This window comes from Taurulus bubalis, assembly GCF_910589615.1.
Source record: "Taurulus bubalis genome assembly, chromosome: 18".
Classification (NCBI taxonomy): Eukaryota; Metazoa; Chordata; class Actinopteri; order Perciformes; family Cottidae; genus Taurulus; species Taurulus bubalis.
The window spans coordinates 20,079,078-20,095,124 of NC_136606.1; the positions used below are offsets into that span (position 1 = coordinate 20,079,078).

At 43.7% G+C, this 16,047-nt stretch overlaps 1 protein-coding gene across 2 annotated transcripts; it reads left to right on the top strand.

Annotated features, from left to right (window-relative positions):
• Nucleotides 1-2,750: 2,750 nt before the first annotated feature.
• On the top strand, nucleotides 2,751-9,547 carry dtx3la (deltex E3 ubiquitin ligase 3L a). 2 transcript variants are annotated; one of them, XM_079234603.1, is made up of 5 exons: nucleotides 2,751-2,904; nucleotides 4,519-4,619; nucleotides 5,198-5,349; nucleotides 6,735-6,946; nucleotides 8,998-9,547. In XM_079234603.1, exons 2-5 carry the CDS (start codon nucleotides 4,520-4,522, stop codon nucleotides 9,065-9,067), a joined length of 534 nt encoding a protein of 177 aa, XP_079090729.1. In that variant the 5' UTR covers nucleotides 2,751-2,904; nucleotide 4,519; the 3' UTR covers nucleotides 9,068-9,547. The 2 variants fall into 2 exon arrangements, with proteins under 2 accessions (XP_079090729.1, XP_079090730.1); XM_079234604.1 differs by having other exon boundaries at nucleotides 4,519-4,601.
• The last annotated feature ends 6,500 nt before the right edge of the window (nucleotides 9,548-16,047 follow it).

The window sequence follows — 16,047 nt, forward strand, 5'->3', positions numbered from 1 at the left end:
ACAAACTATTGTTATGTAAAAAGTCACACATCTGGTTTGCGACTACCTTCCCCAGTATCTTAGAGAGGAAGGGAAGGTTAGTGACTGATCTCCGTCTAGTCACTTGGCTGGGCTTGGGAGAAGTTCCTGTTTCTTACTCGCTTTTTCAGATGAGAGCCCAGGCCATTTGTCTCAGTAAGAGCCAGGTCTCAGTAAGACAAAACACATCAATATGATTGTCTGATATTAATAAATTTACTAATACAGCTTTAGAAGACAAAGATCTAATATTTAGGAGTCCACATTTAATTATCCTATTGTGTTGCACTTTTGCAATAGTGGTGTTAACCTTTATGAGGTTATTTTCTATAACTCCTCTTTTTTGGTTACTTTTGATTTAATTAATTTAAGTGTCCGTGGGACAGACACATCGCTATAGAGTTAAAGGTAACTGCTCTAAAGGAAGTGCAGAGAAGGGTGTAAGACTACAACTCTGCTTCTGCTTCCTGGTCTGAACTCTGGGTTGTCATGGACTAAGTCCACCAATATTCATGCTAATGCAGTCATGCTAACCAAAACAAAGCAAACTGACTAATGTTCAAGAAGACCAAAATCACATAAACAGACAAAGTAATAGAAAGAGAGCAAAATACATTTATTTCACCATTTATAGGACGACACAATCCAACATTATCATCTCAACAGTTCTGAAGAGAAATAAAACAACTAAAAACTCCTCCTCTAGACCTGCATGGCGTCAGAGGAGAGGACAGTCCAGAAGTAACATGCAGAAGGAAACACAATGAATCCTGCCCATTTACTTCCTCGTTGTCCTTTTTTCAGTTTTACCAGTTCTACTCGCTTCTTCCTTCCTCAGGTCGGTTACAAGTTTCTTGAGGCGGTAGCCCTTCTTCAGCCCCACTACTTTCTTAAGACTGTTCACAGACCTAATGAACTTGGCCGTATCACTGCGTGGTCGCTCACTCTCGTCGTTTTCCCAAAAGTCTCAACCAGAAACCTGTTGGCCTCCTCTATCTCATAAATATCTGTAGATTGTGCTCCCCGGTCCCCCCAGCGACTAGTGGACTCAAGTTCTGTTCCAGGTGGCCTCCACCTGTCAGCTGGCTGCTGGCGCCTCCCCGCTCTGCCTCTGTGCTCCCAGTGAGCTCCCCAAGACTCGTGGCGGCCTCTTCCTCCATGTCGACCTCCAGAGCCTCCTGAGAGATGCTGTTCTCCGCAGCAGCAGAACTCTGCTGCTCCTACGCCTTGTTCTGCTGCTCCTCGTCCTCCATTTTGAGTCAGTGACCCCAGCAGCCACGCTGGAAGAGCTGCAAGCCGGGGGTCCAGCCGGGGGTCAAGCAGGGGGTCCAGCCGGGGGTCCAGGAGCTGGCGTACAGCACGTAGGAGCTGGCGTACAGCACGTAGGCGGCCTCTCTATGCCTCACTCTGAAGGACCCGTCCAGGCCCTGAGCAGGCGAGCTCAGGAACATGAACACCTGCCTCCTCAGAGACTGGACGTGCCTTAGCTTTTGATCCCTGCATCCCAAATTTACAGCCTACAGCCCACTGGCAAACTTCCCGAACTTCCGCAGTTCCTCCATTATCGCCTCATTCGGGATGAACGGCGGCACTCCTGACACTGTGATCCGCGTGGAGGGGGCGGACAGCGGGGACACCTGCGCCACCGCGCCTCTGATGGTCACGCCGCTCCCGACCAGCTGGCGCACGAGTTGCTCGTCCTTTAGGAACGCCACCACCGCTTCGCTCATGCGGGACGCGTAGCTCAGTGATGGCAGACCCGCTGCCCCACAGCCAGCAGCACCTCCTCCACGGCCACGCCGCTCTCCGGTGGGACGATCCTCACTCCCTGCCGGAGAGAGGGAGGCGGCGTATCAGAGGACGCCATTCCTCCGAGAACACCCGTACCCGGAAACAGACAGAGAGAGAGAGAGAGAGAGAGAGAGAGAGAGAGAGAGAGAGCATTACTTCCAAGTGCATCACGACAATTAAACTTGATCAGTAGTGAAAGGGCAACAAAAAGAGCTCAGCTGTTGAGAACGTTTTGAAGGTCTTGTGTTCAAATCACACCAAGATACCACACAGACAAAGACTACACGATTGATCTGGAAGAGGAAATACAAATAAGACGGGGACAAAAAAGACCTTTCTCTTAGGCCAATGAAATGACGAGACGTCTCTTCTGGCTCTGTTTGATCCATAAATTGAGCTAAAAAAATAAGCAGCAACAAGAACGTACTGAAGGTAGAGAGAAAATCGTATATTAAAAGACACAGCAGTAAGATGATAAGCTAACAATGTGCCAGCTGATGTCATGATTGACAGCCCCGAGTAGCGAGAGCAAAGGAATTATGAATGAGCGTGAGGAGTGAACGGCAGATGCATGAGACATAAACTACGGGCCTAATCATAAGAGTATATTCTTCCTGACTGAACTTACACTAGAGCTTCATGATGTGTTTCAGGCCACCCTGTTTGTTAATGAGCTCTATGTTAAACGTCTGTGATATGTAAGTAATACATGTTGAACCTGTTGCTCCTTATTTCATTATTGAATGTTTTACATTCAATTATGAATAATGAAAACACAGACACACACACACACACACACACACACACACACACATGCGCATATGTTACAGTCTCTGTCAAAGCTGCTCCACCAGTTGAACAGATATCTCAGCAGTATGCCACAACCCTGCAACTAGACACACCCATCTGTCCCTTTATCTGTCTCTTTCTCTCAATCTCTTTCTCTCAGTCTCTTTCTCTCAGTCTCTTTCTCTCAGTCTCTTTCCCAGGCCTCATGAGCTGAATAGACATCTGAACTCCCGGACTGCACAGGAGAGGGACAGAAGAAAAGGAGAAGACTTCACCAAGGTGGAAAGAAGAAGAGCATTTGAACAGGTACTAGTCAGAAACGGCACACTGTGATGAGCTTCACTGTAATGACTGTTAACAAGTTCTCTGCCAGTATCCCGTCAGCCAAACCTGGACATGTTGTGTAGTCACAGCACTGCAGCAAAAACTGGAGGTTTTAATTTAAACATTACAACAGACCTGTTATTTAAGAATGGGGGAAACATTTTTATCAGTGTACTTTCTGAAACCATCTTTATTTGTTTGTGTAAATGTAGCATTTGCATTTCCAGGACTCAAGAAATATGTCCGTCTTACTTGAATACGTCTGAACTTCTCAATAATCACATAAAGAAAACACAGGCCTGTGTCAACGCTGAGATGTTCAGATTGTATTGAGTCATCAGCTTTCTTCATAATTTGTGGCAGCTAAACGTACACTGACTCACAACCCAGCAGCAGATTGAATGTTCAGACTATTACGCTTAAAAATACCTGACATAACTTAGCTGTAAATCACAAAGAGTGGAGGATGCAAAACAAAATAAACCAAAATAACCATAATGTGTAAGCAAGACACAGTATTTGCTCTCACATGTGAATCCATTGCCACATACTTTAATGTACTGCTGGTCGAGGGCTGTGTTTCATAATTTCATGATACATGATACATTAGTCAACTGTGTTCTTCCAAGTAGGACACACCAGTGAATGAAGATATGTCTGGCTTTATTCCCCCTGTGAGGCTTGTGGGGTGATACCAGTGGCTTAACCACCTTTTCCCAACAGTTCCCATCTTCATTCAGGAGACACAACTCTCTGTCCTGTGACCTTAATGACCTTAGTTTAATTTCAGCTGGTGAATCACTGAAACAAATAACAATATCTCCAGAAGTCATGTGGATGGATGCACATGTTTCTAAGACTCCTCAGTGAGTCCGCTGCCTTTAACTGATTACTTCAACATATTCTTAAATTTGTTAGAATTTGGGCCCAACAAAGTCCACTGTAATATGTGTACTGTAGTAGCGGCGTGTAACCCGACTTTTACGGGACTTCTTTTTATAAGTGATGGTGCTTAGAGACTGCTTGCAGACTCAGCAGTGTAATATTGAGCAACACGTATGCACAAAACGTAAATAAAACAGGTCTTAACACAATCAGATCATCTCAGGTAATCAGGGCGGTTGTTAGTGATTCAGCCTTCATCCTTTGTTTTGGGATGGAACCCTGTGTTTACTCCCTGTTTGACTTCCCTTAGACGTACTCAGTGTTTTGTCATACCACTTAAATGAAGTCAAAAAGACGCAGATTTAGGAAGTTCCTCGTTTGGGACACGCTCCTAAAAAACGCTGGGTCCTAATTTCCCTTTTATATTAGACTCCTCCTGCCTGGTTGACACCCATTCAAACTAATTGGAACCATTTATCTTCAAGCGTAAACTGAAAGAATCCTGATGACATCATTATGACATCATGATTTTCATTTTTCAAGACATTGTTGTTTTCACAGGCAGAGCACTTTCCATAACAAGCAGACTGACCTTTATTGTTAGCTTAGAGTGCCTCAAAGTAGATGTTGTACTCAATGACAATGTAATGTAGTGTCTGATTGCTGAGATTATCCCAAAACTGTGATGTGTTCCCTCTGTGTGCGTCTCAGTATGGGCTCTGGACAGAGCAGCGACAAACTCCACTGCAACCGCTACCTGAACGGCAATGGTCCTCCACCGCTGGCTCAACAAGGTCCTGACACACAACAAGGTCCTTACACACAACAAGGTCCTGACACACAACAAGGTCCTGACACGCATCAAGGTCCTGACACGCAACAATGTCCTGACACACAACAATGTCCTGACACACAGCAAGGTCCTGACACACAGCAAGGTCCTGACACACAACAAGGTCCTGACACACAACAAGGTCCTGACACGCAACAATGTCCTGACACACAACAATGTCCTGACACACAGCAAGGTCCTGACACACAACAAGGTCCTGACACACAACAAGGTCCTGACACACAACAATGTCCTGACACACAACAAGGTCCTGACACACAACAAGGTCCTGACACACAACAAGGTCCTGACACGCAACAAGGTCCTGACACGCAATAATGTCCTGACACACAACAAGGTCCTGACACACAACAAGGTCCTGACACACAACAAGGTCCTGACACACAACAAGGTCCTGACACACAACAATGTCCTGACACACAACAATGTCCTGACACACAACAAGGTCCTGACACACATGAAGCCCACTGTGTCGGTCAAGCTTTCCATGACTATCTTCTGGATCATTTGACTAAGCCTGGTCTTCTGTCTGTGCAGCTCAAGAAGGGATGAATGAGCGGCATGGAGGACTGCATGGCTGCCAGCCACAGGGACAGATGACCTGGGTGATCCTCCACAGAGAGCTGCCAAGATTCCCTGATGACAACACCGTGCAGATCAACTATATATTCCCAGATGGAACACAGACAGTGAGCTTGTTTTATATTTAAAGTCTTATAGTGGATCCATTCTCAACTATCGACAATCTACTATCCATCTAGTTATTGTCTGGCTAACAGTTTGTGTACATTTCTAGAAATCACAGCTCAGATGAGGCTAGATCATTTTTCTAAAATGTACCTTCGGGATTAATGAAGTTATATCTTATCTATTTCATAACATACATCATAACAAGTATGACAAACACATCATTTTAATTATTTACAATCATATGTAGTACCGTATGATGCGTCATAGACCTACATCCCTTGAACTATACGACAACGCAATGCACTGTAACAAGAAAGAGCTGCTGGCAGTGAAAGAGCTGAGAGTAGAGCGGGTTTCTATAGCAGCATTTCTATGGCTGGCATTCTTTACACAAAAGAAGTGGACAATCGGGTTAGTCTGGTTTTCAGAGCGATGGGAGGATGGGAGCTGCGTGAAAGCAGAGATTTGTTTGGGTTATCTGAGGTCACATCCAAACTAACACTTTTTAGTTTTGAAATGTTCTGTCCATAAGACACGGCTGAAAAGAAATACCACATGACTATTAATGTACACTGGGCATGCCGGTATGAACAGGAAGTAAATTGGTTGCTGAGTGACAGAAAATACAACAGATTATTATTGTTCTCTAATAATTAAAGGCGGTGCTGGATACTTAAGATATTCCTCTATAATCTTCCGTTATATACTCAAATGGTTAAAGTAAGTTTGACAAGAGAAAGAAAAATATTTCAAAGTCCATCCAAGATGTCATCGCTTTATTATTTGATCCTATTAAACATTTGTGTCATATGCATGTCACCGGCCTGAAGGGTTAGGGTTTAGAGAAGATTGACTACAGTCACAGGACAAGGTTAACGTCTGCAAAACCATCCTGACCAGTCTCAAAAAGGTATAGCAACCAAAACCATCCTGACCAGTCTCATAAAGGTATAGCAACCAAAACCATCCTGACCAGTCTCAAAAAGGTATAGCAACCAAAACCATCCTGACCAGTCTCAAAAAGGTATAGCAACCAAAACCATCCTGACCAGTCTCATAAAGGTATAGCAACCAAAACCATCCTGACCAGTCTCAAAAAGGTATAGCAACCAAAACCAGGAATTACATTTGAATCAAATTAACGAGTTCATACTTTGTATCAGCAAACTATTTACTGCAAGTGTTTTTTTCTTTGTACTCAATGAAATGTCTGCTCCTGAAAACGTGAATCAGGACTAAAACTGGCTGCTATTCCACACTGAAGGCACTTAAATAGCAGCCTGGGGGTTTAGAAAGGTACAGTGTGGTTGAGCTGAAGCACCAGAACACATGGCTTAGTGAACGATTGTGTGAAAGTGTTCACTGTTGGCGTCTCTTCCTGCAGGAGCAACACCCTCACCCTGGCCAGCCCTACGCAGCGCTGCGGCTCTGTGCTTACCTGCCTGACAACCGAGACGGACGCAGCATCCTGAAGCTCCTGGAGAAGGCTTTCAACGAGCAGCTCCTGTTTACTGTTGCCACCAATAGAGAGGGAGAGGACGTGGTCACTACAGCTTCCATCCCTCTCAAAACTCAAGCAGACGGAGGGAGTGGAGTGTGAGTACATACTATGATGTATCATAACCATAGATACTGTATACTACCATAGAAATGGAATAGGAGTAGAAGGGACATTCAACTCTTTTCTGTGGACTCTCAACAAGCAGAACAAAACAACCCAAACCAGTTGTAGCTAATCTATAGCAATGCACTTTCCTAACCTTTGACCAGAGTGTGTGGATGAAGCATTACGTTGTTATGACTCAGTTACTCTGGCTCTCTACGCGTCACCACAGGGAGTCTGCGACTTCATGCAAGTCGGTTTAATTTACATGGAATCAGCCCAACGCTCATACTGGCAGCGCTGCACATATCCATGCTCTGACCATCCTGCTACATGGATTTGAATGGGAAGGTCAGCTGTACTTATTTTACTTCTACCACAATCTACCCCTGTTGGATAATAGCAACCGCCGAATATTGTGTTGGAAAAAAATTATATAAACTCAGATATAGGAAGACTTTGGAGCAGTTTGGGATTCCGTTACTTTTAATATGAACTATTGGCAAAAATCTGATAACATATTCAATGTAGATGTAATAGTTAGATAAATACAGATGGATGTACTTTATGAATCCCAAATTGGATAAGCAACATCTTATCCACCACAACTTCAGAGCTGCCTGGTTGGCATCCTTCTTATTGTTTATGAAGTCCATTGGTGTCACTGGATCCACTGGTGCTCGCCCAGCACACTGTGGAAAAGGGCCCTGGCCACAGTGGAAAAGGGCCCTGGCCACTGTGGAAAAGGGCCCTGGCCACAGTGGAAAAGGGCCCTGGCCACTGTGGAAAAGGGCCCTGGCCACTGTGAAAAAGGGCCCTGGCCACATAGACTGATACCACATTTTGCTGCACACATTCTCAGCCCTTCTTAAATAAAGCCTCAGTGTTGGTCCTCCGGTCCAGTCTTCTGTCGACGTGGACGCTGAGTTATAAGTAATTCTCATTCTCAACCACATCAAACTGCAGGAGGGAACACTTTGTGTCGGCAGGACGAGGTTGTGCTCTGGTCTGATCGGGTGGAAGGGCAGCGCACTGTGTGCATCCTGTGTTTCAGACAGGAGAGCCAGTGTGTTATTGTCTCTGTTGGCAGTTAACATACTGATGACATGCTGGTCATGTTGATCAAGCTTATCTACCTTATTGCCCATCTTTCCTCATAGTAAGTGGTGTTTTCAATGCACACAGCAGCAATGCATTGAGTGGGTGTACCTTACCTTTTGTGTATCGTACATTGTTAATGTCTGTGGACAATTATTATCTAATTTCCCCTAGAAATGTGCTTTTCCAGTGGATGTGCAGTCGGTGCATTTACATTTAGTTTCTTGTGGGAATGAGCAGCTAAACTTCTGAACCCTAGAGACCCCAAAAATGGGAGCTCAGTCCTTCGTTTAATGTCTTCATCGATCGAGTCCATATATGGGCCTCTGGTGTGATACAGCAAAGAAAATGGAACATCCTGGCCTTACAAGTCAATATAAGTCAATCGTTCATGTTTATGACACTATTCCACAGTAAATATCAACATAAACCGTAAGTATGACTCGAAGGGACTCAAGAGTGACTTGGGAGAACACCAGCATTCATTAATATAGTTACGATAAGAAAACTATTTTTTATTTCCTGTGTACTATTATAAACTTATATACCACTAACACATATATGAACTCATTATCTATGTTCACAAGGGTTTCTGTATATTATAGCTTTTTAAATGATTCAAATAGACCTTGTGGTTGAGGAGATATTCAGTATTTAGTTGAAAGCAAACCATTCGCAATGTTCACCATTAAATTGTCTGGGGCAACAATTAAGTCTTGAGCAATTCTAATTATGTCACACTTGGCAACGTTTAAGTATCTTGTCATGATATTCTTAACGTTATAAAATACTTATTAATTTGGCCTGTATTGCTGATATTTCCCCAGTAATATTTTGCAAAAACGTGTGGAATAGAGATATGAAATATATGTTTCTGCTTCTAAAGGGCAGACTATTATACTTCAGGTAATAAAGTCATTGTCTCTGTGTTTCTGTGTTCTTTCAGTGACGGATACCCAGACTCTGACTACCTGAAGACGGTTAGAAAGCTCCTGAGGGATAAAGGCATCGAATAACACGCAACACACACTGCTGGATGGACAGATGTTTCTCTGAATGGACAAAGAACCTGTTCTATAAATGATATAATGTATTTTTTAATATATATAATCAATGGATGTTACTGTCAATGTGTAATCTTGAGTGTAATCTGTGTACTATTACTTTAGTTCAGTTCTTATTCTTGAAATATATTTATTATATCATGTACCCTGAATGTTGGTGGTGTCCTTGTATGAATCAATTATTGTATCATGACAAAAATTACTTTTTTAACTCAGAATATTGAGTCACATATTAAAGGACAGTATAAATAGACAATATCCCTGAATGAGTAAGTTGAACCTTTCATTTATTTTTCAGCAGCACAGTGAACATTCATAACTGTACAGACACATTAGTGAATTTGTTCTAAGAGTTAATTTAATATGATAAATGACAAGTTTGGTCATGGATGGGTGAACGTCTCATGTTTTAATAAATGATTACCTAATCAATGCTACAGTTGTGTTGTCCCTTTAAGTCATAGCTGTGTTGTATTTTTTTTTACAGATTTGTGTGTAATAGATCAAAATCAGAAATGACCTGAAGGTATGATGTGAAGTCACATTGTTAGTTAATGTTTGCAAACACAGCTTTTAAAATGTGGTCCAGCATGGTTGTGAGAGGAGACATTAAAGCCAGTGGTTGAGAGAGGTAGAGAGTTAAAGCCAGTGGTTGAGAGAGGTAGAGAGTTAAACCCAGTGGTTGAGAGGTAGAGAGTTAAACCCAGTGGTTGAGAGAGGTAGAGAGTTAAACCCAGTGCGTTCCATTTGACATTGCATTGTGGTGACATGTTGACAACCGAGTGGTTGACTACATGTGTTACACACACATCACAGTTCTCTCATTGAAATAAAAACAGAGGCTACATTGAGATGCAAAGTCAGTCTTCACACAATCTTCTGAGGTTGTGTGAATCATTTTGATAAGTGTCCTGCTGATCAGCAGCAAATCTTTAAGGACAACAACTCTTTTAGTTTTTTAATTGGTGCAACACCCTGTTGGTTGTGTGTATGTCTCCTGATTGTTTGATGCCTTCACCTGGTGGGCCACGTTGCCAACAGAGGAAGGAGTACGACAGCTGAATGGACTCTGTGAGGGACTATTGGTATCGGCCTCACCGGGCTTCTGGTGTTCTCCAGAGCCACCAAGAGGGACATCATGACCACTGTACAGCCGTCCCATGTCCCCGTTGCCGCCTCGCAGCCGTCCCAAGTCCCCGCTGCCGCCTTCAAGCCACTGCCGACGCTGGGTTCCCCACCGGCAGCCCGATGTGTCCCAGAGTCCCCTTCAGAGTCCTCTTCCCCTTCAGAGTCCTGGTCCCATTCCTCTTTCCCTTCAGAGTCCCGTTCCCCTTCAGCGTTCCGGTCCCGTTCCTCTTCCCCTTCAGAGTTCCATTCCCCTTCAGGGTCCCGGTCCCGTTCCCCTTCAGGGTCCCGGTCCCGTTCCCCTTTAGAGTCCCGGTCCCGTTCCCCTTCAATGGCTCTGATGGCCGTCCTGCGGCCCGCCCCCCGGACTGCTTCTGCTGGACTCCAGCGCTTGTTGAATCTGTTTCCTGAGTATGTTTTGTTTCCCGTTTTGTTTTTGGATCCTGCCAAGAAAAGACTTTTGATTTTCCCTCTAACGTGCCTCCTGTTTTGTCTCCTCTGCACCGGAGTCTCAGTCTCGCCACACCCGCCTTGACAAATAGAACATTTAAAAAAGACATAGGACGCTTGGTGCAATGTAGACACTCAGACATTAGTGAGATATATGTATAACAAAGACGGCTATTGGCTAATAACTAATGATAAAGAAAAAAGGAAAAGACACAAGAAATGGAAAATAAGAAATTATGATAAGTAGTAATAAGTAGAAATCATGCATACTCGACCTAACAAATTCTAACCTCAACAATTTATCTCTCATATCAACTTGTTTAGGTTTATTTATTTTTATTTGAGCTGATTAAAGAATAACAGACTGTCCTCTCAAGGACATATTCAAATGTAAATGTATTATTATTATTAAATGATTAAAACCCTCTAGCAGCTGTAGTCAAAAGGAAGTCATTATACAGTGAATGCAGGAGGGAGGGGTGGAGGAATGGATTACCAAAATATCCAAGCTTAACGGATATAACAGGAGCGGCATGACAATGAGTGTTCTGTGTATTATTATGTGTATGTATTAAACATATATCACATGTTTATCACATGTTGTACATTTTCACATGTGAAAATTTAGTTTTTCAAATCACCCTTAATCATTCAATATTTCCCGTATGGACTTAAATATCACAGTCGACATCCTGCAGTTCAAATGAAGTTTTAGTTCTGGGTCCTGGATCAGAGTTACGTCACCTTTCTGAAGCACCGTTCTACATAGTGACCCACGGAGGTATTGGCCTCATTACAAAGAGTCTTGCCTTTGCTGGCAAAGACACAGGACGCCACACGAAAGAGCTCCTGTTTGTTTGTTTCTCATGGATTTCCAACAATACACACAGAGGCAGACCTATTGTTAGCAGCACATCATCCATCACAGAAGACAGAACCACTATGTGGCCCACATTCTGAGGCCCTGAGACCAGAATATGTGTATTTTAAAAGTGTGTCTCAAATGGTCAGAAAGGCCTCTATGTGTTGGGCTGAGGCAGTTTAAAGTCTCATTTAGTTATATGTGTACAGCATCATCTACACCTTCTTACCTGCTATTACAATGTGTTTTTGTCTCATTATTAACCAAAAGCAAAACTAGAAAGAGGCTCTTTGTACCGCTAAGTGTGAACTCATACGACCAACGACTATCTAGCCGTCTCCACACCGATGTGAGGCCCTGTGAAACACACTTCATTCAACTCAACAACAAGCAGTGATGGATGCAGCGCATTGTCTGTCTGTCTGTATTGAGTTGTGGAGAGGAACAGCAGTGTACTGGTAGTTCTGTTGTCTGTTATACAAACACACTGTAAAAAACTAAAGTGAGCCAACTAACGACCGGTGATGAACACAAGTTGTAAAGCATCACATTTCATTTCATTTAGCTGACGCTTTTATCCAAAGTGACTTAAAATAAGTGCATTCAACCATGAGTACAAACTCAGAACAACAAAAGTAAGTAGCATTTACGTGCTACTAAAGTGCTACTTTCTTTATTCAAGGAATAAAAACAAAACACAAACACCACTTTAGGTAATGTGGTCCAATAATATAATGCGTATTCTGTGTGACACTTATTTTGTTAGGTCTTGGCCTTTTTCGACCAATTTGTCTATTGATCTGATCTGACCGGCCCCTATCCTGATCTGAGTCCTTTAACATTGACTAGTATTGAAATAACAGTGGTAGCTTTCTAAATGCTGTCTACCTTTGTTTCCCCAAGCTACTTGATCCAAATACTGGAGATCGTAGTTCAGAACTATAGTTGTTGGTGACTTCAGAGTTAATTGGCTTGGATTAAAGATCTCCTGAATGAAAGAGAGGAGGATGCCACTCCTGAAAGTGAAGAGATGCAATCTGCTCTACAACAAGACTCAGTTCCCTCTGGTTGTGTGTTGTAACAGAGGGATGCTTAGTAAACAATCTTTCTCTGAGATGACACCTGCTACAGAGAGCCAAGCCAAGTTTCATTTTGGCCTGTTATCAAACGACTCACTAAATAATAATAATTAGCAACAGGTGATATGATCCGCTGCCTGCAATATGTCATTAACCAGAGCGATGGTCATTGCTGGCTAAAAATGATGAGCTGCTACTTAAATGTTTTGAAACCTGATCTTTTTTAATGAGAGAAGAGAGATAACAGATTGTTACTGCCAGAGCTTTTAAAATTTTCAAACTATGTCAGAACATAGAGTAGAAGAACATGTGATGTCTTTAACTGTATTAAGTGTATTATTTTATAGACAACAGTGTTTTACATAATGAACAAAGCTCTGTGAGTGACACCTTGTTGGTGTAGTGGGAAGAGAGCCAGCCTGTGAGAGGCCACACCAAACGAAAAGCCCAATGTTGAAATGTTTCAACTCGGGTGGAATATTTGTGTGCCGCTGTGTGAAAGCCTATCACACGGATATTCTCTTTGCTTCTGGTGTGAACGCAGCATTAACGCATCACATCCCCGTTTCTTTGTAAATCCACTACTGCAGACTTGCAAGTTCTGTTCTCAGACCCAACTTGCTCCCTCGGTCCGTTGTCTTCCCTGAGAAGCTTAACCCAACCCACACCTTGTGTTTAACTATTATTTCCGGTATAATCCTGTCCAAAACCTACTCTGGTCAGAATTCTACAGCTTTGTTGTGAACTTCTGTCTCCACTGCGCATTGAATACAACTAATCTGAACCAGCCTTGGAATTGGACCCGAAATACATTTCCAGCACTAATCTTCCGGTGTTGTCCGAGCGCACGCACCCAGAGAGACATATGAGGCTGAGCAGCACCTTCCTGGTGGTAGTGAGCTCCAAAGATCTCTCCCACTATCAGTAAATAACCATTATTTCTGCGTTATACTTGTTGTGGAAGTCCCAAAAACATTGGAACATCAAACGTCCTCGGGTTTGGGTTCATGACACCATCACAGACTCCTCCAGGAACTGCGAGCTAACTTTGTGTGTATCCTTTTTCACAGTACACATTTCCTCGAGGAATGGCCGGCCAAGGTTAAAGAGCTCCCTCGGCCTCCCAGACATTGTGACGTGCCCCTGGACTCAGGCATCACTGCACTGTTGAGGCCTTGATTGGATTGCTTTGTGTCAGGGACGTCCCCCTTGACCTTACCGCCATGGGGGACCCTACAGGAGCGTAGCTGAAGAAGATCACCACAATGAGACAATCCATGGAGAGGAATCTTCATGTCACATGATGTGCAGCAACATGCTTCTTGACTGTTGATTGTCATGAAGGAGAGCAACACGGTTACACCCGCAGGCTGATGTGGACAAACAGTTGAATACTGTAAACAAGTCTTCCTGCGTTGTTCACCGTGTGTGTAGCATAGAGGGACAACTTGCATTTAGTTTAGCAACCCTGTGTTTTACAACAACAATAAAAGAACCGTAAAAGTACACATGACATGGTCCTTCTAAAAAAGTCAGATCATCAACCTTATTTTTCAGCTCGTGGGGTTGCAGTTGTTATATGAAATGAGTGAAGCTCAAGCAGTAACGACCCAGAGGTTTGCAGTGGCATCCGTCACATTAAAAGGCATGAGAGGAGAAGCTCCTGCAACTAAATGCTCCCTGATAGAGGCAAACATCTCAAATCACTTTGCTGATTCAAATAATTTCAAAGAAAGAAATGTGTAATCACGGACTGTGTTTACGTTACTTTGACAAAGATAAATGCTTGCGTCAGGATTCAAAGAGACTTTAGTACGTGCAACAGCAAGTGAATGCCTCCATTCATTAGGCTGACTCTGACTGACTGGACCTGGCACAGTGGGCTGGTGAGAGACACAAGGAGAAAGTGGTGTTTGGAAAGAGAAGGAAAGGTTCAAACGAAAGGAAGTTCAGAGCATAATTGGACTTTCCTCTGTGTTTTCTGCTCCTGTCTGGATTAGAGGAGGGAGTCAGGCAGGATTTGGGACACATGGTAATTATCCCATTTGAGATCCCATCTGCGACCCTTCTTGTCCCCAGCCTGTTTCTTAAACCCTCCCCAGTCCTCTCAGCTTAAGCAAGATTGTCTTTCTCTGCTCCAGAGTCTCTGAGGTCTAAAAACAAGCCCGGCTTTTGTGTCACAACAACAAAGGATTTCAAATGAAGAAGCAGATACCTTTTAGCTCCCACTGAGAGGAGACAGGGCTTGTTTTGCAGCCTTAACAATTTTAGGAATGCGTGAGTTGTGTGTTTTGTGAGGGTTGTGCTTTTGCCTGAAAAAAAACTGGTTGTCTGGTTTGATGTATTGTTATTTGCTTAGATATGGCCTGTGAATTATTGTGGTATTTAAATAATACAACATCATGTGAACAACTCATTTAGAATGAATGCTTACCTACTACTGACATAAAATATACAGTATTATTATGAAGCAGTCTAAATGTAGTAGTTATCATTATCACACGAGACCATCAACAAGAAGATATATCTGTACTGTTATTTCTAAAGCCACTGGGTCGAATCCACAACTAACTCTGATAAAAGCATGCAGGCTCCCCAAAAACCCCTCCAGCTCAGACTCCAGTGGGTCCTCCGGCACGAACCGACCCGGAACCAGCAGGAGCGTCTCCTCTCCCAACCAGGACCAGAGAGCAGGGGCGTCTCCTCTCCCAACCAGGACCAGAGAGCAGGAGCATCTCCTCCGCCGACCAGTAGCAGCCTGGTGCTGGGAGAAGGGAGCCAGTGGAGAACCGGTAGCAGACTGGTGCTAGGAGAAGGGAGCAAGTGGAGAACCAGTAGCAGCCTGGTGATGGGAGAAGGGAGCCAGTGGAGAACCGGTAGCAGACTGGTGCTGGGAGAAGGGAGCCAGTGGAGAACCGGTAGCAGCCTGGTGCTGGGAGAAGGGAGCCAGTGGAGAACCGGTAGCAGCCTGGTGATGGGAGAAGGGAGCCAGTGGAGAACCGGTAGCAGCCTGGTGTTGAGAGAAGGGAGCCAGTGGAGAACCAGTAGCAGCCTCCTTCTGTATTTGCTTCTTTTCCAGAGCCTTTGTGCTTTGTCGCCTCACAGGTTTACATGGATCCTGGTTTTATCTGGATCCTGGTCCTACTGACACATTTTCCATCATGCCTACTACTACGTTGTTCATTCTGGTCACATGACATCTATTGCTTCTGTCCATCCTGATGGAGAGGAAGCTCTGTTGCTCTCCTGAAGGATTCTTCCTTTTTTTCTCCCTGGTAAAGGTATGTCTCTCAGCCAGGAGGGATGAATGAATGTCTCATCAGACACAGTGACTATCAAAGGTACGAAGTAGTCTGGACCTGTCACTAGACTAAACTACATCGATAACAGACAGGTTGTAAAATACTTTGCTCCTG